The 27522-nt window shown below is 43.1% G+C and overlaps 2 protein-coding genes and 1 non-coding gene across 4 annotated transcripts in view; all 3 read right to left on the reverse strand.

Moving 5' to 3' along the window:
* Positions 1-3235: 3235 nt before the first annotated feature.
* On the reverse strand, positions 3236-14144 carry LOC119659634 (DNA repair protein RAD51 homolog 3). The gene is made up of 6 exons (XM_038067833.1): positions 13937-14144; positions 13746-13852; positions 3905-4092; positions 3717-3845; positions 3458-3652; positions 3236-3390 (listed from the first exon to the last, which is right to left on the reverse strand). The coding sequence occupies exons 1-6, from the start codon at positions 14104-14106 to the stop codon at positions 3358-3360; spliced, it is 822 nt and encodes a 273-aa protein (XP_037923761.1). The 5' UTR covers positions 14107-14144; the 3' UTR covers positions 3236-3357.
* Trnak-uuu lies at positions 13549-13621 on the reverse strand. Its single transcript has one exon. It is a non-coding gene; the product is annotated as a tRNA-Lys (tRNA).
* Positions 14145-20748: 6604 nt separating the features above from the next.
* Positions 20749-27522, reverse strand: part of LOC119660164 — a 214994-nt gene continuing 208220 nt past the window's right edge. The window contains exons 3-7 of one of the 2 annotated variants that reach the window (XM_038068571.1): positions 22815-22916; positions 22607-22757; positions 22415-22536; positions 22141-22336; positions 20749-21861 (exon numbers count right to left, since the gene is read on the reverse strand). In XM_038068571.1, the coding sequence (XP_037924499.1) occupies positions 21062-21861; positions 22141-22336; positions 22415-22536; positions 22607-22757; positions 22815-22916 (1371 nt within the window). In that variant the 3' untranslated portion in view covers positions 20749-21061. Of the gene's footprint in view, positions 22337-22414; positions 22537-22606; positions 22758-22814; positions 22917-27522 lie in introns of both variants that reach the window. The other variant, XM_038068570.1, reaches the window with a different exon arrangement.

Genomic DNA, 27522 nt, shown 5'->3' on the forward strand with positions numbered 1-27522 from the left:
TATGATATTATTTTTTTAGAAGAAAATCGCTTTTAGGCTATAACAAATCCTTTACTTCTAAAAAAAATGTATGAGCCCTTTTGAAATTTGCTTCCGAGCATCAGCACTGGTCGCTTGCAGATTGGGGTCGCCCTCTTCGGAGTGACGACATATATTTGATGCATAAGACGTCCAAATGATTAGCGATCCCATCTGAAATGCTAAGTACTATAGATAAACCACAAAGGAGGAAGTGTTACCATCTGAGGTGTGGCTAAATAATTTGCTCATTTTCTCATTTGTTCAATATTCATTGTAGATTGCTTTTCGTATGATGGAGTTAGTTCGCCAAAGCAACGTGTGACTATCATAACAGTTCAAACTTACTGTCATATTTTTGGACAAAATACCGTATGTTCATGAGAAATTAGCTGAGCAAGAGAACTTTCAAGATGATCCTGATCCAAAGCATTTATTTAATTAGATTAAGCATTACGCTACGAGGTGCTAACTGTGACTCGAACCATTTCCTGGTTAGAGAGAATTATCGTTGCCGAATAGCCAAAAACAGCTATAGCAGCTTGACTCCCAAAATCAATATGGAAAAATAGAAAGACGACACGGCCAATGTGGCTTAAATGTGCACAATCAAGGCACATTTCGACGCACTACCTCATGCTGGTCCTGATGAAAATAGTGACGGAATGTGGCGAAAAATTAGGCATGCTATCCAGAGTGCAGCTAAAAGAATCCTTGGGTATATAGAACGGAGAAACCGTAAGGAATGGTTCAATGGTGCCTGCCTGGAAGCAGTTAACAAGTTGTACGAACTAGCAGCTTTGTTTAAATTAAAATCACATAAAGGAATCGATGGCATCCCAGCCGAGCTCTTAAAAGAAGGGGGAATAGAGCCCATCAGTCGATTCTACAAAGATGACTGGATGAAAAGTGTAATTTTCCCAGTGCACAAAAAGGGTGATCGCCTGTGTACACCATGGTGGTGAGAACGAATCAGATAGTTGCAATTAAGCAAGTGCTTGAAATGTGTTGGAAATATGATGTCGATGTGCACCAACTGTTCGTTGACTTCTGTCAGGCGTACGATAGTGTAAAGCGTAATGCTCTATACAGAATAACGATTGAGCTAAAAATCCCACCGTAGCTAGTCCGGCTAGTGAAAGTCACAATGATTAACAACGAGGAACAGGTAAAAATTCAAAATGAAGCTTTGTGTCAGGACTTAGGGGATGGTCTCGCCCTCACCCTCTTTAACTTAGTGGTCGAATACGAAGTCAGGAAGGTACGTTACTGGTAAAATCCGCGCAACTAGTGTCGTACGCAGACGACGTGGATATTCTTAGCGGATCGAGCAGTTCGAGTCAGCAGCGAGTGAAGTGGGGCTTAGGGTCAATGAATCCAAAACGAAATACATGAGCAACCTCGAAAGGCGGCTGCTCGTGTGTAGAACATTGCAATGGGCGAGCATAATTTCGAACAGGTGGACTAATTCTCCTACCTAAAAATCCTAATTTCGAAGGGCGCAAACGAAAAACACGAAATCCAAAGTACATGTAAAAGTACACGCATTTACAAGATATTGATACGGCCCGTGTTGCTGTATGGATGCAAGACGTGGACCTTGACGCAAAGCAGATCGATATCTTCGATAGAAAAATCTTCCGAGCCCCAAAGGAACGATACAATCATGAAGTGTATGAATTATTTGACGACCTACCAGCATCGATACTATAATAGTTAAAATCCGGAAATTGCAATGGACTGACCACATCGATCGAATGCACGAGGGAAGGATTCTGAAAGGCAAAGCCGATGGTAGCCGACCAAAAAGGAAGCCAAGGCAACGTTGGGAGGGCTTAGTAAACGCAGATTGCAAATCAATTCTAAGATTTTCTAATTGGAGGACGCGGTCTTGAGGTCCAAATAATTGGAGGCGATGCAACCGGGAGGCCAAGGCTCGATTTGGGCTGTAGCGCCATCGAAGATTAGATTGAGTAAAAAAAAAATTAAGCGAAGAGCATGGGTGTCTCAGAAATTTGATGTAAATTCCACGAAGGATAAAATGGTCGTCTCCGTAATCGGATATTTTGTGAAATGGTGAAATTAGTGTTTACATCGTAAGAAGAATGGGTGAAGCCGATAATAATGGCAAAGAGGGGTGGGGAGTATTCAAAGCTATTTAAATTTTTTTCTTTGCATTTTCTGTCTATTTTATTAAATGAATGCATAACATCTCAAGTATTTTGTGTCAAAATTTCATGTCGATCGGAGTAAAATTTACGAAATTATTAGTATTTGAACGTCCGTTGCTCCAGGTCGGAGTTTTAAGTGTGCAAATCTTCGCTTTTTTTAAACTTGCTTTCTTTTTAAAGTTCTTGTAGGCCATAACTCAAAATCTACTGTATTAATAGTTTTAAAATTCTGTTTTTTTGATATTTATTAATCTTAAATTGGTTTAAATTAGCGATGATGCCTCCCTTTGCCGTTCCCCTTAATTATAAAAACAGATTCGTTCTTCTAAGGCATAAGATGCATTAAATTTGCAAGAAATTGGCAACTTTGAATTTCTATAATTTTTTTGAATGAAACTTTCCAGCATGATCCATTATACTATTGTTTGTGCACATATAATTTCCTATCAATTCAGAAAAGTTGGTAATATAATGTTACTAAGTTTCTCTTTGGGTAGAATCGAATTGGAATATAATTTGAGGCCTACATTTTATAAAAGCGCATCATTTTGAATTTTTTTCCGATTTTTGTGCGGAGCAGTTCCCGAAAATGAGTCTGAGTGCTGATTCGTTAAACTGTACCAAAACCAGTTAAATTTGAATGCTCTGATCGGTAGTCTCGATAAATGGAAAATGCCAATTGATGAACCCAAGCAAAATAAAGTAAAATTGTTTTTCCATTAGATTTATATCATTATGTATGTCGTTCATTCGATATTTATAATTGGCAGGCACAAATGTAATTGAATTAGGAGGAAAAACTGTGATTGGAAAGGAGTCAAAAGTAAGATAAATAGGCACAGTACTTAGGGCTGACTTTCCACATCGGATTATCTCTTGTATAATGCACAAACGACAGTGCAATAAGACATCCAATGATTCTGGAACCAGTTTGAGTACATTTCAGCGAACCATGAACGAAGGCGCAGTTGACGCGCCATGCGCCACCAAGGATGAATGGCAAGCAATGATATATATATTCAGAAAGGATTATTTCGTAATAAACATAAATTTATTCAATCTCATAGAATATTTCATCATTTGGCCATTTTAATATTTAGAACATCCAAATTAGGATGACTAATATATGTTAAAGTTAATATATTAAATTATTTATATTTCCACTGACCTAATCAGCTCCTCGAATGCCACCATCCGTTATCTGAAAACAGAAAATACATCCTTTAATACAGTTGTAGTTCGATAACAACCAAATTCAATGATCTGACCTTAAAACCAATGTATACCGGCGGGGAAAGTTTCACTTTTTCTAGATACGCCACATAGTGATCCTTTTCTTTTGGATTCCTTCCCAATAAAATGCGTTGTCCAATTTTATGGGTGTGAGTATCTCCAAGCGCTGGACATAGATACCATTGATTATTCTCACCAGGTTTGGACGTTAAATTATTCGTCAACACGACCTATGAGTTATGTTGATAAGAAGCAATTTCCCTGGATGCGAACATCATGCCCATATCCACTTACTGCCAAATTATATTCATCAGCCATTATTTGAAGATCCGTTAAAATCCTATAAAGAACTCGAATGCGTTCTGAATAATCATCCATGACCCGAATCGGGGAACAAATTGAATCGATTACAATAAGTTTGATCTGAGGATATGATTGAAAGAAAAATTAGGCACCTGAAAGCCTATTGATAATATGATTACATCTTTCTCCTCCTTTAGCCTAGCTTTCACCAGTTGAATTGCAGCCCACAATTCATAACGATCGTTGCAGTAATAGTACCTGATTCCGTCTAGGATTTTTTCGACTGAAAACTCAGGTTCCGCACTCGAAGTTTGAGGTGAGTTCTTAAAGACATCTTCATACCGCTTCGAGCAAATCTCGGCGATTTCTAAAAGAAGTACAACATAAAAACTGTTAGCCCTTGGGGTTTTGATTTCATATGAGTGTAGAGAGAGGGTGAGTTAATATTAAAAAATATTCCAGTGATTGACAAAAAATAGCAACAATAATTTAAGCGATTATTTCTGGATTACCAAGACAAGCAGTATTTATTTTGTAGAAGTACATTTCGTTAATTTGTTCGATTGCTATTCGGGATAATTATCCCATATCTAAGCCTTTACAGTGGGTGAAGCATACGAATTAAACGGACGTTCAGCATATACAGATGGCACGACTACATAAGATGGAGGGATAGATGGATAAGAAATGACAAATTGTGATTAGCAATAGTTTTGAAATAAAACGAAGAAAAGTGAAGGATCAAGGAAGACGACAAAATCCGTAAATAAAAAAATTAGATGACCAGGCATTAAAACATCAAAAGAGTATCCAGAAATTGAGGTCCTTGAGCAGAAGAAATACATGGGTGCTTGCCATTCACCCCTTGGTGGCACACCAACATCGTCTACGTGTCATTGTACACGGTTCGCTGAAATGCGCTCCAACTCCTTTCAGGACCTCCCAAGACGCCCGCATTCTTCCTTTACCGTTCTACGCCAAGTGCTTTTGAGGCGATCCACTCTTCGGCTATCTTTTGAGAGTGGGTTACACTGCATGGCGTAGCAAGCAGTGGAAATGAGGCTCTCCATAATGTTTGACCACCCATTGCCACTTCCACCTGGGCCGAACAATTTATTTCTTCGAAATAGTATCAGGCCAATGTACTCCGATGCCACATCGCAGACAAGTGTTGATGAAGATTTGGAACTTTTGAATAACAGTGGGGGTCACTTTCAACGTGCTACTATGGGCAACATAGAAAGAACACTAGCACAAAATAGTCTGAACTTAATCTTGATGTTGAGGTAACTGCATGTCCAGATTTTAGATAAGGCAGCGAAGGAGGATCTAGAACTGTTAATGCGTTGAGCAACATCCAGTTCGATGCCACCGTCGGCAGAAACCACAGAAGTGCGATGACCCGTTAGACTGAAAACTTTACGTTTGTTTGTGAGTCCGAGTCCGACTCTATTTGCCTCTTTTTTTCGAATTCAGAGCCATGACTCGATGAGAGTGCAGATGTCAACAGCGTAGTCGAGATGTTTGAGGAAAGATGTCATGGTCCATTGAATTCTCCAATATCGTCCGGAGAAGGCAGCACGAAGAACGTTACCAATAATAAGAAAAAATAATATCGGTGACAAGAGGGAACAGTGGCGGACTGGGCTTTCGACCTCAAACTCCCCTAAAACTTTACCTCGATTCAGCACGTGATATTTTGCGCCAACATATGCCGCTCTAATAATATCTATTCGTTTTTACGAAATGCGCCTCCTGCGTAGACTGCATCAGATACATTCCCTGTTGACGCCTCGAAATCAATCAAAATCAGGTAAAGCAAAGATCTGAACAGTCCACCTTGGCATTCAGATCATCTATCACGATCACAATATCACATTTAGGAAACCTCTTCTGAACTGTGTGTTATTGCAATAAGAAGGAGCGGATCTCTACTATATTGGTAGTTTCCGTCGGTATATAGCACTCTACAACAATTTGGACCGGAATACTGCAGTCACAATCCTGCCAGAAGCCGGCTCTCAAGTCAAAAGAGCAAACTTTGCGGTAGCCTTCAGTAACAATTCGACACCTTCGCGTCTGCTACCACTTGGCTTTCCAGAGTAGAAAAGCGTATTGCCACAAGAACGAGAGGACGACGACTCTGAATAGTCCCATGTCCAGTTTATATCGCTGATATTTTCGCTCGAGTTGGAAAAAGCGATCATTCTCGGGACCCTCGATACGATTGTCGGGGAGCGTCTGCACATTCTAAAAACCAATCATAAGTCGCTTTTGATAGCCATCAGTCGAGCGGCTGGGGAGAAAGGGGCAATAGTAGGACCCTTCCAAGGGCAACCTTTTATTGTTGACAGTAGTGGCAATCACCATATTGCAGATGGGATTCTCGGGCGATTTGGCTCTGAATAAATGGATAGGTGGATATTTTTCCTCAGGGGGGTGGAACTAGAGGTTACCTATTTTTATCTGGGAGTAATTGACGTTGAAAAAAGATTTTTTTCCTCCAGCCAATCGATTAATTATTGAGGAAACTTGTGGGCCAGGTTTGAGGGATTTGAGAAGTTTCGTGTAGGATATATTCAGTTCGGACCTACTAGCTCCACTGATTTCGCTGGAAAGGTTTTTAATTATCTCGGAAAGGAGGCAGTAATCAGTGTTATGTGTGTTCCGTAGCCGGTGAAATAATCGTTTCTTCCGCTGCAGTAGCCAGTTTCTTCCACAGCGGCGGAAGTTTGAGGGGAAAAGGCACTCGTATTTATAGTAACCGGGCTCTTTAACTGGAACATATTTGTCGATTGTAGTTTCGAAGGCAGGGTTAAATTTCCAGATGTAAGTGTCTAGCTCTTCATTAGAGTGAATGTACGATTTGTTCAAGGGAGGACCCAGTGCACGTTCCAGTTCGTCAGATTGAAGGATCTGCATTTATGCGGATAGTGGTGGAAAGGGTAAAATTTGCTTTAGGTACAGAGAGAGGCTAAGAGCATGGTTGTCGGCGTGAGCTGCCAAAGAGGAGCAGTGACATGCTGAGAGATTGGACGAGATTATAAAGCTGGAAGACCCTCGAGGAAAGGATGGTACTCCAGCGTTATTGATGCCCACGCTAAGGAATGGACCTGACTGGAACCAACCGAAGTGCATTTTGCCATTTTCTTTGTTAACTAAGTCGAGGAGGAAAACGTGGAAACTGACTGCGACTTCCCAACGTTGGGGCCGAATGGGAGTGAGGTGTGGATCTGCACCGCCCGGGATACAGAGAGCGCCGATCAGGGCTCGGAGCACGTCTCCGCCCTAACAGGCAGTCTGAGCACTGCTAAAAGGGAGGCGCCGCCGAATCCTTGTCGGTATTTTCTTGGACAGAAGAACGAGGCAAACTCCTCGCGATGGGCTGTACGTAGGCTAAGTAAAACGAAAGGTAGGACTTGCGACCACGAGGAGTCATCGTGTGCCATTATAGCGGCTTTCAGTGTCCGATGCCAGCATTCCAGCATCCCATTGGATTGCGGGTGGTACGCAGTCGTCCGGTGGCTTTTGAAACCTAGGAGTTTGGCCAACTCCGAGAACAGGGTAGACTCGAACTGCATTCCTTGGTCAGTAATGACTTCGACCGGAGCTCCAAAGTGTGCGCCTCGGCGCACGATTGCGTCGAAATGTCGGCCAGAGATATTGCGTCAGGCCACCGCGTGAATCTATCGATGATTGTGAGGTAATACTTGAAGTCAAACGAATCTCGATGTGGATCATGTGAAAAGGCTTTGTAGACCGAGGAAATGAGCCTACCTCTTTCTGTACGTGCCTGGTGACTTTACACTTATGGCACGCGATGCACTGTATGGCCCAGGAATTCACATCCTTATTCATTGATGGCCAGAAATATCTACTAGTGACAAGCCGATTCGTTATTCTGCAGATCCACTAGTAACCCATAGTGGCCTAGAAAGTCTGCGTCTAATATAGGACTACTGATGTTCGCTACTACGAAACGCCATGAGAACGTTCCTCGAAGTCCCAGACTTACGTCTACACCTTCAACGATCCGGAGTCCACATAGGCTAAGATGATCTGAGTGCTTTCCGGAAGTCGCTGCAATCACAACGACTTCAGAAGCTCACCACCAACCTTATCCCCGCCCAACTGCTTCTTCTCAAGTAGCAATTGGCTCGGGGAGCGATCACCTAAGGTGAGCTCCGTCAGCAAGTGATTCAGCTTTGCCAATTCACTTACCGACAGTTACTTGATGAGGGTTCCCTTGAACTTCAAGTAGGATACTCCTCCAAAACGTCGGCGACGAGCCCAATCGACTTTTCGTTGAGGCCGACGAGCGCGTGATAAAATTTTGTGGCATTAGCAGTTATGCCTGCGAGCGCGGACTGTGCCTCCAATCTCCGGGTTACGTCGTCAAAAGGGTGGCATTCGTACCGCCACTGCGGGCACAGGGAGTGCAGAGACGCCCAAGGCGTTTGCCGCGCTGTTATTAATTGACATTCGTAAAAAACACGAATCACACAGAAAAGAAAAGTGAAGAGTCGTCCGAACCCCACTACGAACGAAAAACACAATCACCAAAGTGAAATTCACACCCGGAGCAGAATTATTCAAGCACCACTGCCGTTAACGGAATGAAAACCAAGAGAACCACCTGGGAAACAGCGGCACAGTCTGCCCAACTTTGTCGGTTCAAAAAGTCAATCAATCAATTAATCTTTTCTAAACTCAAATAACCAACGGGAATCTGCTACTGCTGTCGGCGACGGAACGGTGTAAGCAGGCAATACCACTTCACATAGCATGCACGGCCAGATGAATATACTGGAACTTGCCCGATGTCGACGACGCCGCTGCTCCTTGAGCTGCTGTTATTGCGGTTTCTGTCGTTGTGGTAACGTATACCTAATATTGTAGGCGCACTCCGAATGCCTCGAAACCCTTTTTAGCATGCACTAAATGGAAAACTACCTTGAATGATCTAACTTGCGGAAGTACTTGGGACGAAAGTTGGCGTAACTGAATCCGATGTTCATTGAGTCCAATTGGAGTCACCAATTGTGGGGTTCACCAATAATTTTCAAGCTACTTTTGTCAAGTAATTGAAATCATTTATTATTCATTAAGCATGTATTATACAAATATCTAAATGATATATTAACTACGGATGAAGTAGTAAGCACAAAAGAGAAAAACTTAATTTAGCGGACTTTTTACTTCCCGATTGTTCCGCCAGCCACTCAGCTGGGTGAGTTTCACTTCGTGCGGAGCCCGGACGAATTCGTGTTAATTAGCCTGTGCCTCCACAGGGCAATTGAGCCGGACTTTTAGCCTGTCGGCCGGTAGGTTGGTAATCTCGAATTTAACTTTTTTGTCGGTATTCTTAATAACAAGGCCCAGGGCTCTGGGAGTCAAGCCGTACAGAAAAATCGGAGGGAGAAAGTTAATTCTATTCTTATCTTTAACTACTGGCGGGTTGGCCGAGTCCGCAGATTTCGAAGTTCCGGGACGTACATGCGTCGCTTCGGGGCGATGCTGAATGTTAGATGCTCGAATAGCCACCTCCATGGGCGGCGATGACGTACGCTGGTTCCGCGTCCTTTACACGCTGCGCTTTAATGTCTCTCGAGCAAGGGTGAGTTCCGTACTCGCGATGCGAGGCTTGTTGCGGTTTTACTTTGTTATCGAGAAGGCACGTGGATTAAATCTCTACTTTGTTATCGAGAAGGCACGTGGATTAACTCACACTGATTTATCGTTAAACCGGCTGAACAACCGCATAACGATGTTCGTAAACTTGGCAATAGCGCAGGCAAGATCAATCGGCAGAACGAACCATTCGCCTAGGTGGATGCACCTTGTTATCACTTTTTATGTTTGTTTCTGTAGATTCAAAATATAAAAAATTTCTTTTTGTCTTGTGAAATAATATTTAAAAATTGTTAGCCAGGGACCTTAAACTTTTTTCTTTTACTTTATTGAGTTTTTTTTCTTAAAGATGGGCTTCTATACGCTGAATATTAAATGGTTGCAGGATTAGAGGACTTTGTATGAAGTTGCGAATTGGCATTACCTTGAACTTTTCAACCCTGAGGATCCTCAAACTGGCTTAATGTGTATAGAGAAAGGGGGCTACTTGCATTTTATTATGAATTGTCGTTTACTATAAAAGGGTTTTGAAGAACAAGTCGGAATACAGGAAGCTTGTGCTTCGGGTATAAAGGTTTTGTGTTCATCTTATGTAAGAAACTTCAACCCACATTTTTCTATCCGTATATAGCTACAAATCCAGCATAATCCTTCATATTTTTACAAACTACAAGACATACGTACATATTAGAGCCATAGACATTATCCTCACCCTAAACAAACTACCTATTTCCGAATACTGTACGTGCACGTACATAAATTGATCGTACCCATATTTTCGACTTAGTTCGTGCACAAAAGCATACATATGTACATATATAGCACGTATATTAAATACTGGACGGATTTTACAACGACGAATCCGGCAACGACAACGGAATAACGATTTGCGTATTTTCTCATGGAACGTGCGCTCCCTGTACAGAGATGGAGCTGATGAGCAGTTAGCCGATACCCTGTCCCAATATAGAGCTGATGTAACAGCTTTACAGGAGATGCGTTGGACAGGGACCGGTTTCCTGGAGAAGAGCCGCTACACTATATATTATAGTGGCCATCCAGTAAACCATGTGCTCGGAGTAGGTTTCTTAGTCAGCCAAAAAATGAATCCTGCTGTTATCTGCTTTGAAAACATAAGCGAACGGCTATGCACTTTGCGCTTGCGAGGCAAATTTAGAAATATAAGCCTCATTAAAGTTCACGCCCCTGCAGAGGAGACTGCAGAGTCGGAGAAGGATACCTTCTACGAGGCAGTAGAACGAACCCTCGAAGCCTGTCCCAGATATGATATCAAAATCATACTTGGGGATTTTAACAGCCAAGTAGGGAAGGAGCTCGTATTCAGGCGATACGCTGGCTCCTATAGCTTACAACAAAATACAAATGATAACGGACTGCGGATTATTCAATTAGCAGTGTCACACGAAATGGTTGTTGGAAGTACCTGGTTTGCGCGGAAAGCGGTCCACAAACATACTTGGGCCTCTCCAGACGGGACCACTTTCAACTAAATTGACCACGTGTTGATTGAACGCCGCCACCTCTCAGCCTTGATGAATGTCAAAACGTATAGGGGAGCCAATATAGACTCGGATCACTATCTCGTTGGCATGGTGTTCCGAGCTCGAATAACAACACCACCCAGAATCCCTCTCTGACAATCAGGTGAGAGTTAACACAACACTGAAGCCATCCACAACACAACCCTCCGCGACACCTATAAGAGGGAAATGGATGCCGCAATAACCGCAGTCAACAGAGGACCTGGAGATGAAGCATCAACAAATGATCTTCACAACCACCTTAAGAACGTTATCATTGATACGGCCACAAACATACTTGGTCCCCGCCCCAAAAGGAGTCGGAACGGCTGGTTTGACGATGAATGTAAGCTAGCAACGGAATGGAACAATGCTGCATACCGAGGACGCGGGCACGCGCAGAGACTTATCACGAACTCCGTCGAGCGGAGAAGCGACTTCACAGACGGAAAAATGAAGCATGGGAGAACCAACAAATCTGTGAGCTACAAAATTACAGGGAGCAACCGCACCAGGCGCGCAAGTTTTACCAACAAGCCAGCAGGATGAAGCCTTATACACCTCGATGCTCATCCTGCCGAGAAAAAGAGGGAAATCTGAATTCCGACAGAATGGGCATATTGAAGCGATGGGTTGAGTACTTTGATGAGCTACTGAACAACCAGAACATCGGCGAGTTGGAGGTCCCGCCAACGGAAGACGACGGACAAATACTGCCACCACCAAGTTTAGGAAAAACAATCCGTGCAATTCATCAGCTAAAAAATCATAAGTCGCCAGGAGCCGATGGAATTACAGCGGAATTGGTTGAATATGGAGGCGACCAGTTACACTAAGTGGTTCATCAACTTGTGCTCAAGGTATGGGACAGCGAATCAATGCGTGACGATTGGCAACGAGGCAGTATCTGTCTCATACATACAGTGCAGCAATCATAGAGGTTTCACCTTGCGAGTACCATCTATAAGATATTCTCGGCTATCTTGCTAGGCCAGATAGCCACATACGCTCAAAACATAATTGGCTCATATCAAAGAGGCAAATCAGCAACAGATCAGATTTTCTCTCTGCGGCAAGCGATGGAAAAACTGTTGGAATATGGACAACAGTTGCACCATCTATTCATCGACTTTAAAGGCGCCTATGATAGTATAGCCAGGGTAAAACTGTACACGGCCATGGGAGAATTCGGTATACCGACGAAATTAAGAAGACTGACCCTGACCAATGTGCGAGGCCAGATAAAAGCAGCAGGATCACTCTCAAGACCATTCGACATCAACAACGGTCTACGACAAGGGGATGCCCTATCATGCGTCCTCTTTAACCTGACCCTTGAGAAAGTGATCCGTGATGCTGAGGTAAATGCAAGAAGTACGATCCTCTTTAAGTCCACCTAACTACTGGCCTATGCTGACGATATGGACATCATGGGAAGAACCATCCGAGACGTACAAACTGCCTTCATCCAGATCGAGCAGGCGGCGCGAGATCTTGGGCTGCACATCAATGAAGGCAAGACAAAATATTTGGTGGCGACGTCAGCACCCAAAACGAACCAACCAACATCAAACCGCACTGGTCAAACGGGAAGAATAAAGATAGGAGGATACAACTTTGAGACCGTTGGTAATTTCTCCTATCTAGGGTCGAAAATCACAACCGATAACAGCTATGATGATGAAATCTGCGCACGGTTGTTGTCAGCCAACAGAGCCTATTTCAGTTTACAAAAACTGTTCCGCTCGAAACGTCTCACCACAGGGTCAAAGCTCTTACTATACAAGACAATGATCTTGCCAGTCTTCATGTATTCCTCGGAGACTTGGGTTCTTAGCAAGAAGAATTGTGAACTCTTGGCCGTGTTCGAGAGAAGAATCCTCCGGAGAATTTTTGGCTCCCTACATGAGGATGGACGATTCCGTAGCCTACATAACGACGAAATCTATGAGCGATACCATGACCGTCCGGTTATGGATAAAATCCGGCTCAATAGGTTACGGTGGGCGGGTTATTTAATCCGTATGGATGAGGATGACCCAGCCCGGAAAGCAGCCCCCGGGCAATATCTATGGTAGAAAAAGAAGACGGGGCAGACCGTGCCTAAGATGGAGCGATGGCGTAGGTCAGGACGCTAGACAGCTTTTAGGGATATCGAATTGATGGACCTCGGCGCAAAACCGGGATTTCTGGAGTTCCTTATTAAGGCAGGCCTAGACCGGATACCGGTTGTTGCGCCGTTGATGATGATGATTCACATGTATGGAGAGCCTCCCCTTAAATTTAACACAAAATGGCACCACTGTATGTAAAGGGAACAACAGATCACATGGTCCCACCAAGTTTCATGACAATCGGTCCAGGTTCAGGAGAATAGAAAAGCGCGGTACGTACGCCGCGTAGAGACGAAAGGGGACCACGCTAAAATGGGCTGACTCCGCCCCGTGATGTAATACCGTACAGTGGTTCCACGGGGATTGGGGGGAGTCGGGGTGTTTTTAGTGGGTAGAATCCCACACGTTGGTGTGTTCAAGCCAGTGTCTTTTGAAGATTTCCACCTCCTCAAAAAAAAAGACAGACATCGACTCGATTCTAACAAGGTTTTGTTTCACATAAAACCTTATTTATTATGCTTTATGCAAGAAAAAGAACGCCCGAGCAGGGACTTGAACCCTGGACCGTTGGATTAAAAGTCCAACGCTCTACCGACTGAGCTACCCGGGCCGTGGGAGTCTGATTTTAGATGACTTAGTCCAACCCTAGTCAGATTCTGAAATATTGACACCTCAACCCCACGCGTGATATTGTTTATACACAAGAAATGTAAACGCACTTCCACTTGACATACCTTTTACTCTGTACGGGGTGAAATCTTGGTTCGTATCGATGAAAATCGCTTTCCCGCCAACGCCGCCTATGGACCGTGGTATCTGAACATTGACGCAAAGCTGAAAACTGTAGAAATTGAATTATTGCTCTGAATCAAGTTGGGATGCTCACGTTCTTCAGTCATTGGCACCAAACTTGGTGGTAACTTACCAAAACTGTGTCTTCCCACTTCCTGGAGGACCACAGAACTCCGTTATAATTCCTGGAGCTATCCCGCCTCCAAGCGCTGTATCCAGTTTCCGGCAAAGTGTTATAATTGGCCGTTGTTTTGTTTCTTCAATTAAGATATCTAACGCCGTCGTCCCGACTATATCTGCCATCCCGGCAAAACTAGGTTATGTTTACAGTTTACATTACAACTGTTGGTTGGTGAATCAGCAGACCGTTGATGAATTTGGTTGGAATCTCTGATGACGCGCTGACTATGTGTCTAGACTTATCGAAAGCATACTCAGCACTCTACAGCCGCACTGCAGCGTTTTATTTATCGGACAGGTTAGATTGAAATCTAAGACTAATTCGCGATCTTTCTAGGGATTAAATTGAAATGTTTGTAATTTTGCAGATAATTTGAAATACCTCTGCATCCAGTCCAACTTTTATTTGCAGCCTGCCTTCATACTGTGTGATAATCTATTTGATGAATGTGCCTCTTATTACAAATTAGGCTAAATTTAGACGCACCAACACAAATTATATGATATGATTGGCATCCCTGAAAGCCACCACCAGTGGCTATAATAACCGGATACTTCCCTCGATAGTAGGAAAAGTTTGTTTAAGGGGGTCATCCCCCGTGAAGCACCTTTTTCGCTTTGGGAATTATTTTTGAAGAACTAAATAAAGATACAAATACGAATTTGTTACTATTTATCAATATTTTGAGCTTAAGTAACAATTTGTTCAGCCAGATACCATCGCTCGTTATTGAAGTACACGGCAACTGTCCACCTATCTCTAAAAAAATGTGTTTTTCTCGGGGTGCCACGCTAGAGGGCGCTGTGCTCACTTTAAAGAAATGAATAAATGGGATTTTATCTTGTGGAGTATATCCCGGTTCTTGGACTATAATAAAGAAGTCGGAAACCGAAGGCTCGGCGCTTCAACTATGAAAAGCTTAATTAATACTTTGTGTAAGAATATCTGGGTACACGATGGTTCTAATTATACATAGCTCCTAGTATATGTACTTTAAATATATCTGACATTCAATTCGATTTTTATCTCGTAGGGAGTAGTCATTTGATGTGATAGGGGCAACTTTGACCTACTATAAATTTGTTAATAATAGCACGATTTCCGCTAAACTTCCCGTATGATGTTCTCTGCTAGAGCCTACCTCACTGCAAAATAATGCGGACCAAAGGTGGTCAAAGGGTACTATATAGGTCCCAGGGCGAAACGTGGATTGGTACCCATGATGGAGCATAAAACCTGGAAAATGCCTGCTGAACAGCTCTACTACCAAACCCTACATCCACCTTCACGTGGTGATCTTTGGGAGCTCTTTTTTTACGAAAAGCTGCTGACGGAGAAGGATGAAGGCGAGTCTCCCGCGCCTAAAAACGGGACAAATTGTACCAACTGGTCCTCCAGGTTGGGGGTTGAGTAGGGCTGACAACCCTACACGGAAAACAGGTTGTTACGAAGCCGCCACAGGAGCCTCGGACTGGATGGATTACACAACGACGAACCCGGAAATGACAGAGGAATAACGATTTGCGCATTTTCTCATGGAACGTGCGCTCCCTGAACAGAGATGAAGCTGCTGAGCAGCTAGCTATGGACCACATAATTTACACCAAAATATGTATAAATGATAACGGACTGCGAATTATTCAATTAGCAGTGTCACACGAAATGGTTATTGGAAGTACCTGGTTTGCGCGGAAAGCGGTCCACAAATATACGTGGGCCTCTCCAGACGGGACCACTTTCAACCAAATTGACCACGTGTTGAGGGCCAATATAGACTCGGATTACTATCTCGTTGGCATGGTGCTCCGAGCTCGAATAACAACACCACCCAGAATCCCCTCTGAAAATCAGGTGAGAATTAACACTGAAGCCATCCCTAACACAGCCTTCCGCAACACCTATAAGAGGGGAATGGATGCCGCAATAACCGTAGTCAACAGAGATCCTGGTGATGAAGCATCAACAAATGATATTCACAATCACCTGAAGAACGTTATCATAAAAAAGGCCACAAACATACTTGGCCCCAGCCGCGAAAAGAGTCGGAACGGCTGGTTTGACGATGAATGTAAGCTAGCAATGGAACGGAAGAATGCTGCATACCGAGAAATGTTGCAATCTCAAAGAACGCGGGCACGCGCGAAGACTTGTCACGAACTCCGTCGAGCGGAGAAGCAACTTCACAGACGGAAAAAGGAAGCCTGGAGGAACCAACTGCAATTCATCGGCTTAAAAATCATAAATCGCCAGGAGCCGATGAAATTACAGTCGAATTGGTTAAATATGGAGGCGACCAGTAACATCACGTGGTTCATCAATTTGTGCTCAAGGTATGGGACAGCTGATCAATGCCTGACGATTGGTAACGAGGCATTATCTGTCTCATACATAAAAAGGGAGATATCACACAGTGCAGCAATTATAGAGGCATCACGTTACTGAGTACCATCTATAAGGTATTCTCCGCTATCTTGCTAGGCCGGATAACCCCATACGCCCAGAACATCATTAGCCCATACCAAACAGGCTTCACTCCAGGCAAATCAGTAAAAGATCAGATTTTCTCTCTGCGGCAAACGATGGAAAAACTGTTGGAATATGGACATCAGTTGCACCATCTCTTCATCGAATTTAAAGCCGCCTATGAGAGCATGCCAGGGTAAAACTGTACACGTACACGTACATTGATAAGACTGACTAGGCTGATCTGACCAATATGCGAGGCCAGATAAAAGCAACAGGATCACTCTCAAGACCATTCGACATCAACAACGGTCTACGACCAGGGGATGCCTTATCATGCGTCCTCTTTAACCTGGCCTTCGCGAAAGTGATCCGTGATGATGAGGTAAATGCAAGAGGTACGATCCTCTTTAAGTCCACCCAACTACTGGCTTATGCTGACGATAACAAACTGCCTTTATCCAGATCGAGCAGGCGGGGCGAGATCTTGGGCTGCACATCAATGAAGGCAAGATAAAATATATGGTGGCAACGTCAGCACCGAAAACCAACCAACCAACAACATCAAACCGCACTGGTCAAACGGGAGGAATAAAGATAGGAGAATACAACTTTGAGACCGTTGATAATATCTCCTATATAGGGTCGAAAATCACAACCGATAACAGCTACGATGATGAAATCCGCGCACGGTTGTTGTCAGCCAACAATGTCTTACCATAGGGTCAAAGCTCTTACTGTACAAGACAGTGATCTTGCCAGTCCTCATCTATTCCTCGGAGACTTGGGTTCTTAGCAAGAAGAATACGGTGGAATACGGTGGGCGGGTCACTTAATCCGTATAGATGAGGATGATATAGCCCGGAAAGTCTATAAGGGCAATATCTTTGGTAGAAAAAGAAGACGAGGCAGACCCTGCCTAAGATGGAGCGATGGCGTAGGCCAGGACGCCAGACAGATTTTAGGGATATCGAATTGGTTGACTTCGGCGCAAAACCTGGAGTTCCTTACTAAGGCAGGTCTAGACGGAATACCGGTTGTTGCGCCGTTGATGATGATGATTCTCTAATATAATGGCCTGAGGATATCAAGGCAGGGAGGGAACCTCAGGGGCTGCACCTCACAAAACATCTGAGGCAGGGGATACATCGGTCGAGGATGTGATCGATCATGAATCCTATTCTGCGACCGCGACACTCGGCTACGAAGTTCTATGGCTCCATGCGCGCGATAGAACTGTCTTTTTCTTTGTATTTCAGTTTCGGATTTAGTTTGCGTGTCGTTCATTACGAGGAACCCTCATATTATGCACCGGAAAAGGCACGTAAATTTTTGTGAAATGATACGTGAGTGATCGAAGTGTTCGATCGAACGACAGAAAGAACATAGCAAGGCATACAGAGGCTCGGGCACGGCTACTAACAGCTTACCGGCTGAAGCAGTGTTCAAACTGTTCGCTGCTGGTAAGGCAAAAGTAAGTTGGGTCCTTTGCCAACTTAAAGAGCAGGTGTCCTCCGAGTGCTCTTTTAGATGACTTGAATTTGACCACATAAGGGAGAAATGCACCAATGCCTATGATAGGTCGAAAATGTGCATAAAATGTGGAGGGGAAGGTCATATATTGAAGGAGTGGAAGACTGGCAAGGGGAAAAAAGGGCGTCGACTATTGGCACGTCGCAACCAGCAGCGGATGGCTAGTACTTGAATGATTGCAATGAAATGAGACTAAGGGCTATTGGGAAGTCATAAACCCGATGGTGGCGCTTGAGAAAAGGTACCATAAATGATGAAACTCTTAAAGAGAGCATACGATGCTGCCGTGCCGTTGTGGCGAATTTTCACCAATAGGTGGTCTAATCAGGCTACGTACCTTGCTGGTGCTGGTGCGAGAATGCTACAAAGAACTTGCACGGAGGTTCATCAGCGAACTTTAGGCATGCATGGTAGAGGGAGTTTTCCCCGCTGGGTGGAAGAGACAATCATCATGCTGCTCGATTTGCCCTATAGATATGGTAGAAAAAATGCTAGATATCATAGAATATAGGGATCATCTATCGGAGTGACTGTTACTGGAATAAGCTCCTCGAAAGTTACCTGTCGAAAAGACCGTTTGGTACGATATGGGTGATGGGCCTAAGCATAAAACAGTCACGGCAGGAGTTCCACACGGTTCAGCATTGGGTTCTCTCCTGTTGAACGTTATGTATACTGCGGTTCTTCCCGTGCCGAAGAAAATCATAACAATCGGTTTCGTAGAGACCTAGCCTTGGTTGTCGTCGCGAAATAATCTGAAACCATTAGTGCCTTAAAGTTTGTCCGGAGATGGCTCAACTTATCCTTCCGGAATAAAAAAACGGAGGCGGTCTTGATTACCAATCGCAGGAAAAGAAGACCAAATCATCTTCAAAGTCGGTTATCTGGGAGTGATAATAGACGCATAGAACAATTTTAAGGAACATTCGGACCGTGCCTGTGAGAAAGCGGCAAATACTAGGCCCAAGATGCTCTACACTATTATAAGCAGCACCAGTCTGGGAGAAGCACTAGCGTGTGTGAGTAATCGGAGGACAAATATGATTTATCACTTGCTGGCGCTAAGGGAGTGCAGTATTTTCAGGCAGCGTATTTTATTGCGGGGATAGTCAAAATGGACATTCTGGCAAGTGAGGCATGTTGCCTGTACGAGAAAAGAAGAATGAATCTACGTGAAAAGAATACCAAATTGCGGAGGGCGGCAAGACATGAGACGCTGATAACTGATGTACGATGATTCGCGGAGGGGTTGCTGAACGCTCCGATTCCCCGTATTGAGGAGCAGACCCAATTCCTCTCTGAACATGGTTGTTACTGGAACTATCTGCATCTGATTCGGTTTGCATGTTTCTGCATTTTTCCTTGAATGTGTTTGCTCGCTGTACCCGGAGCATTCCGTGTTCAAATATCCACGATTTTGCTGAGGCAAGAGATGCGTGGAAGACTCCCTGAAATATTCTATTTCAGCTATCAAAACATCATTGGCGATTTCGCGGCGAAGAAGAAGGAGAAATTGGGGGTGGTTTTGGTGGGTGAGAATCTCATTCACTGCTGCATCTTGATGCGGTAATATCTTTCTAAGATTTCCATCTCCAAAAAAAGACAAGTTCTCTGTGGAAAAAGGCTGTGGAACAAAAGGGATACGAGAAATCTAGGTTTACCCGTGGCTGTTATATTGGCACGGTATTTGCTGTAGATATGGTTGGTTGTTTTTCTTGTCTCACCTTTGGTTGTCGGTCTCCTCTTCTTAAGAGAATCTGAATTTTTTAATGGTGAACCAAAAATCGATTATTTTGCAGTTGTCGCAAAAGACACTCCAAGTGTCTTGCCAAGGTTTGACGGGTATGGCAGTGCCAGATAAGTGAGTTGGATAGAGATTTTTCAGGTATTGATCCTTGCGAATTTAAAAGTAGTATGGACATAAAAACAATTGGTTTACCATTATTGGAAGGAGAAATTGGAATAACAAATAAGGACAATTGGTGTCAAAGATGACTACGGGTGAAACTTAAATACTAGCCTAAGCTGGACGAAGCTGAAGTAATTTTTGTTTGGAATTGAGGAAGTCCTGAGTCCGTCATTCACTTGATGGCGCTATCAAGTGGATGACAAAGTCTGGGCAGTCTCAATTCCGAACCAAAAATTTTTCTTCCTGACCGTTTTTGGTGCCTCTTTGGGATAGTTCAGAGAAATTGCTTTCGTATGCTTAATCCGAGTTGAGCAAATCGTAGTAGTTTATGTTCACTGTGTTCGCTTCGCTTATTGTTTTGTTTTTGATGCCAGCGATTTTCACTATTTTGATGTGCTCATGTCTTTAATTATGCCAAATATATACAAAATATTTTGGAGAATAAAAAACCTTAGGGGAAGTGCTTAGACATCTCGTCCAATGGAACCGGGAAATCTTTCCTATGTACACTTGGGTCGTAGGGTAGCCTCTCTAGTGCACAGCTGTTTAGGGTTTATGGGGAGCTCTTTCTTTGAACCCGAGTATCGCCCTGGTCAAATTTCACATACAGGAAAATTGAACTCCAGGAAAGGCCAAAAAAGGGTGGTAGTGATATAGACACCATATCGGTTCTAAGGGTTTCAAATTAGAGGATGTAGGTATTAGATCGAAACAGAGAGGGGCGAAACAGAGAGGGGCGTTGATAAGGATTGTAGCGCCATGGGGTCGTCAATAATGCGCTATTATATGCCACTTAGTGAAAAGAAAGTTGACCTACCATATCCGGCAAGTATTCAAATTAAAAACACAATTTAATCTTTTAATTTTTTATTTAAAATCTGTAAAAACTAAAAAATCGTAAAAATCCGATCTTAGCTGATTGAAAAACGATATTTACAAAATTGTCTATAAAACTACGAATGAAATTAAATAGTACAAAAGAAGGTCCTTTTTAGAAAATATAGCTGCGGAGCAACTGAGGCAAGGAACTTAGTTCAGGATGTATAGAGAGTCCATCGTACATGAAAGTTGGGAAATTTTATGGGAAGTTAGAGTTACAAAATCTTAAATCTAGGCAATAACATTCTTAAAATAGCTAAATTTATAGCCTACTATTGCTGACATCTTTCCGTTCAACTGCGTCGCGTTTGGCGTTTTATATTACGTTTCCGTGGAATTTTCAATTGGAACGAGTCAAGGGTATCATCGAGCTCATAACCCGTGCGTCCTTCATTTTCCAAGGGGAAGAGGAAATCAGGAATAAGAAGTTCTCGTTGAAGTTCCTCAATTCTTTCGTCTGATGGAAGTTCAGGAACTAATCTTTTGAAAGAGTTCCTACTGCTTTCCGATGAAGTTGCAACGTCCGATTCTCCCGAACGTCCAGATGGTTTATCGTCAGATGGGGAGTTTTTCGTACGTAAGAGAGAGGACAGGAATGGATTGTGTGAAAAAGAAGGAGATGCCGTTGAGACCTCTGAAGCAGCACTTGGTAAATCGGCGTGACTGTCTTTTTCTCCAGGTAATTTTGGTGGTTCTAAGCTGTCAGATGGGGTCTTCCATTCATAGTAGATTGGTGGGCCTTGAGTGGTAGCAACGTCGTGAACTACATACTCTCTGAAAGGAGGAAGCAAGTCGCGGGGCGGGATTGGTACATCTGATTTTGCAGACTCAATAGGTAATCCTAAAGGTGTCTTCTCTTTTTTCCTTGACTCAAATGCTTGTGAAGGACCAGTAAAATTGTCTTCAATACGGTCACTAATTGTAGTTGTTTTTCTCGAAATGGTTGGACGGAAAGATGGTTCTTGCCGTTCAGTGATTGGGTTTTGTTGCTGTACTAAGTCAGAAAAATCATAATTGTTTTTAGCTTCGTTTCGCGAAGTTTGGGCCTCAGGAGCAGTGGGAGCAATAGAATTGGCCAATTCAAACGGCTGACCTGCAAAAGTAGTTGAAACTATTTCAGTGGGGAATGTTTGCTCCGTTGTAATTATAGTCGTTGTCGCTTCAGTGGTTGTGGGTGTAGTTGACAATTTTGTTGTAGTTGTTGTCGTCAATTCTTCCGTATAATTTAGATTATAAATGGGATGCAAGAATGGTGGCTCGTAAATTTTCGAGGGAACCTTCACTGGAATGCTTTGGTTCGGCTCAATGATAGTATTGGAGTCGGTCGTTTTATGAGGATGAGAATCAATATTAAGCTCGCTTGAAACATCACCTGTACTGTTGTAGCGAGAGCTGAAACTAGTACCAAGATCATTTTCGTGGTCAATATTGTCACTTCGTCGGTTTGTGTGTATCGAATTTTCTTTTGACTTCAATGAGTTCTTGAGGCTCCAACGTGTCGGTATTGGTTTACCCAGATGTTTCGAGTTCAATGAATCAGAAATATGATTTTGAATGGGGGGTAGGTCCTGGAAGAACAGAAAATGGAACGAAATTTTCAATATGTCCAAAGGTTTATTCAACTTAGAAAATGACGTTTGTGTTACCTTGTAATTGTTCCTAAATGATTCGCCTGAATAATCGGGAGCATATGGCCGATCCAACAAGTCTGGGCGTGGTGTTCGCTGTTGATGTTCTTCTTCAGGGACAAATGGCTTATCCTTTTGACCTTTGACGTGAGCGAATTAATTAGCAAGCTCTTTTCTTATACCAAACAGAAGAATGTTTTATATACAAACCTATTAATAAGTTTGCCGCATAATCATCCTCAGCTCTTGAACAATTCACCATGTACCAATGGTCACAAATTAACATCCTTTGTTGGAACAATGTTGTATTTGGGCAAGCGTAACTAAATTGTCTTCCGACGCCATCGCACATATGATAGACCTGCATTTTGGGTATAAAAAGTGTACAGAGATTTTGGAAGAAAAGGCTAAATAATACCTGACATCCTGTCTCCACATCAGCATAATATCCGGCTGGTCGATTTTTACATGTAAATGAAGTTTTTGGGAAAACACGGGATGCGCCGACTGGATTTGGCATCTGGAAAATAATTAGGAATTGGAAATGGGTTAAGTCATTCTTTGAAAAGATAAAATTATTATACATAAATAATATATAAATTTTGCAAATTTTCTTTGGTTTCTTCATTCGTACAATTTCATATCTCCAGATGAAAAGTTTCATCCTCAAACAATCTTGCTTAAGTATATCCGGTTATGAGCACCTCACAACCTACAGCCTTCAACTCCGTAAAGCGTCCAGCAGTTGTCTCTCAAATATCATTCAGCACTCCGACTAGGTAGCAAATTTTTCAAAAGGTATTACTTGAGTTCGGTGTGAAATCATCACCACCCTAGACACAACAAAGCAGCAACTAAAGATCTCGCTTTCCAGGGGTGTTAGTCAAATTTCCTATTCGGTTATACGGGGTTCATGCGTGGGCCGACCAGGTGAGAGCAAAACGCCCGTCCGTTTGGGTTTATAGTTAACTTGACACACATGGGTGTTACGTTAGACAGAAGAGTCGCTTTGCATGCTACTGAGGACTATAGTTACAGTGATCACTAAACAATCTGCATGGGGATCAAAGGGGTATCGAGCTTCAAAAGGAGCACTCGCAAAATGCCGAATTCGCTACTCGGATGGAAGGTGAAGACTTTTGAGAGGGACTCGTTTTGTGAGGCGGTCGAGATTGATATATCCTTGGACAGCACGAGATCACCCAGATTACCAATGAAAGAATGCAATGTTATGATGCCCAAAAGACAGTTGCTTCTTAGCGGACAAACACACGAAACTGGCGAATCAAGACTGTGAAAGCCAAACGGCATTCCAATAGAATGAGAACGCGATACGAGCAGTTACCCAGAAAGAACTGCGGGAAATGTTTTGGAAGATTGACAATAATTAGTCCCATGTTTGTATGCCATACTGAGCAAAGCTTGGGCGCTTCAAGTGAAGAATAGATCCAATCAAATCGCCAACAACTTGAATATTCCCTGTCTAATGTAAAGGGCAGAAATTGGTGTTGTTTAAAAACTCAAAGTCATCTGTGGCAGACTCTTATTCATCCTCTAAAACGATAACCGCCTATCGGAGCGTCAATATGGGTTTCGATGTGCTCAGTTTATTGTATGCTGGTGAATTGCTCTGCCATGTTGGCGTTGGATGTCAAACATGCTTCCAGTTCCATACTAGGCAAGTTTGGCCATACCGCCTGTATAAGGTATGATGCTAGGCTATATACTGGGGAATGTAATCCTGGGTGACCAGCGATAGGAAATGAAATTAAAATAAAACAAGAATGGTGAAAGTTGTCAAATTGAGTCCAGTTTTTTATTGAAGCAACATTCATGTCATTATGTATGGAGTATTACATTATACAAATGGCTGCCCTCCCGTCGCTGGCAGAGCTTCAAACGATCGGTCCAATTTTTAATGACTGGGTTCAATATTTCGAGCGTTGCTAACCTCCCTTTATACCAAGGACCAGGACCGCCACACAATAAACTGTCAATCTTTGTAGATACATAGATATTACTCGTATACTTATGGATTGTGTTTTGGTCAAAATCCGAATTTTCGAACCACATTTCGAATGCGGCGTTGTCTACAGTCATCTGGTTTCTATTCTGTCGTCAGCATAAATTTATAAGGATGTATGTCCAAATTCAACCACAAAAGAAGCCAGGTTGGCTCTCTGGCGATGCCTAATTTAGCTGATATGCGTTGAATCGACATTTCTGGGCCTCCGTGGAATTTTTTTCTCTTCTGGTTCATGGGTTAGGTCCACGATGAAAGCGGAATTTTAATAATTTTTTTTTGATAATTTCCACACGTTCTGCTAGAGTAAAACAATTCATGTTGTAATGACCAAGTTTACTGAATATTTTGGCAACTAAATGTCATCACTGTATACATAGAGTTCACATCCTCCCCGTCTCAGGGGGGGCTACGATTATTTATTTAGTGGATAGTTTGGCTGCCTATGAATAGCCCTGGTCTGCCTGAAAAAGATCGGGCTAACCTTGGTTGGTGAGAAAAAGCAAGCGATAATCATTATAAATGATAAAAAAAGAAACTGTCAAAGTGGAAAGTGGTGTCGGACATTATTCAAGGTGACATTCTAGGGCGAAAAATAAGTGCGCTACACTTTACAAGATATAAAGGTAGATGCGCAAAACGCAGGAATCCGGCAAAGCCAGAGTCACCTGACAATGGAGATAGGGCGAGTTCTTGGAGAGTCGGAGAATCATAAATGAGTTTCTAACATTAGGGAATGAATTGAGCGGATTGATTATCATATTACTCAGTTCCTTAGAGGACACGTTGATTGAAATAGACTACTGTTACGTGCCAGAAGATCCAGAACATGTTATCTTATGATGCCTACGACTGGCAAGTGACCTTCAAAATAACAAGATACTGAAAATAAATATGTGTGCGAACAGTATAATTGGGGGGATGTTCGCGTTAAAGGAGACTGGTTGACAGCTGTCCCTGCAATTGTAAAGCTACAAGCGACTTGCCTATGAAGGCAAGTGTCGCCAGAGCTTCAGAGAGGGGGGGGGGGTGACTTTTAGTGAGTGCGAATTTTAAATGCATCTGTATCGAGGCCGAAATTCACGCGACAGAGCTAGCAGAGGCACGCTTTGCTATAATTCCCAAAAGAAGTGGAGCAGGTGAAGAGGACGGCTGGAGCTACCGGCGAAACTCATGTAGCCGCAATTCTTTAGAAAGGGACTAGATCTCGCAATGAGGGTATGTAAGCTTGTAGAAAGGTGGCATCCTGGAAAAGGAGAGATCATCTCCAAACATGGTGAAGAGTCGTATGCTGTCATTCTCGAGAGAGTGAAGACAGAGCCTGAACTCACCAATGTGGGCAAGAATGTTAGCCGCGTTGGACATGTTCCAGGAGACCTTATTTTAGAACTCAAGGAATCCAAGGATGTAATCTCGTACTAATTCTCGAGCCAAATTGAAATGTCCTTAAGACAGGAAACCGATATAAGGGCAAGTAGGCAGAAGATCACAATAGTCTGCAAGGTCATCGACGAGATCACCATGAAGGAGAAGGTTCACCAGGCCTTGGAAAAGTAATTCAACCTACGGTGGAACGCCATCATCAGCCTAACAGTGGAGGCAGCATCCAAACTGTTAGCAGCAAGATGAGTAAGAATAAGATAGGTGATGTGTCGACTTTGGGAATAGGTGGCACTGGAGCGATGCTTTAGATGCCTTGGCTTCGTTTACACTGCAAAGACATGCGCCAGTTGAACAGACAGGTTGAAGCAATGCATTAGATGCGGAGCGGAGGGCCATATCAGGAAGGACTGTGGAGCTGACCATATTGCTTACTGTGCATAGGGAAGGAGGCGCAGGACTTACTTTCGCAAACCATCTGTGAGAAAAACATCAGTATGGCTATAATTAATGAGTCATATCGAAATCGCAGCGGTGGCATTTGGATTAAAGATTAAATGGGCGAAGAGGAGACACAGGCAACTACTTAATAAAGTCCATTAGGAGGAGTAAACAGAACAGTTTCAAACAGCTATGTGATCTATGGTTTCCTTACTAACAAAACAACGAAGGCAAACGGTGGTTCAACTCAACGAGTGGTTAATACCTTTAGTAACCGAAGAGGAGTTGCGAGAAATATATGGTAAGATCGGAGGCAACAAGACCACGGGGTTGGAGAGTTATGCAGCTGGCAGTGAAGACTATTGGTATTGGTATTGCTTCCCAAACCCAATAAGCTACCTGGAGATTCAGCATCATATCGTCCGATCTGCTTGATGGATTCAATGGGGAGAATGGTGAAGAGAGAGTAATCTAGAATGGACTATTATTCATCATCGACAGTGGCAATGACTTATCGCAGTATCAGTATGGGTTTTCGTCACGCCTACTTTTCTGTGGACGCAATTAGCATGGTAGTGAACCTGATAAGAAACGTGGTGAACTCTGATATCAAAAATGTGTTCAACTTCGTCAACAAAAGCTGAATTTAAGGCGCATTGGCTTTAATACTTAACTATGCTGAACAAGAATTACTTCGGAGAGGTCCATTTAGTTTGGGGCGGATGAGTGAACCAAGGGTTGCATTGCCACAGCGGCGATATCACACTGTATCCTCTGCTGTAGAGTTCCTCGGTGGGCATGATAGTTACCATAGACAGTATTTGCATTGGATAATTTCCCAAAGTGTTGTAAAAGTGATAACGTACGAGAAGATATTCAAGCAAGAAACCTGAACGGAGTAATACTTAAATGGCGGTCCCATGGGTTAGGGCAGGAGATACTGGAGTGGGTTTTAGTGGGTGCGAATTTCACGTGCACCTGTGCCAGTTTCCACATTCACGAGGCTGAGTTAGAAGGTACGTGTCGTGCTATGATTACATTACAGTGTAAGCACAGAAAAACGCACCCTATAAATCTACGAGGCCGTTGCTACTATCACGGTTATTTCATCCCCAAATAGTGTCTTGAACCGCAGCAGCTACGTATTCCGGGAAAATATTACTTTTCTGAGTGTTCGGACTCAACAAAAGAATGGAGAATTTATAATATACACGGAGAATATACCATTATTGAGTAAAGGCGATCGAAGCCCCTGGCAAATGGTTTCCTGATAATGTACTGT

Source organism: Hermetia illucens, chromosome 6 (genome assembly GCF_905115235.1).
Source record: "Hermetia illucens chromosome 6, iHerIll2.2.curated.20191125, whole genome shotgun sequence".
Classification (NCBI taxonomy): domain Eukaryota; kingdom Metazoa; phylum Arthropoda; class Insecta; order Diptera; family Stratiomyidae; genus Hermetia; species Hermetia illucens.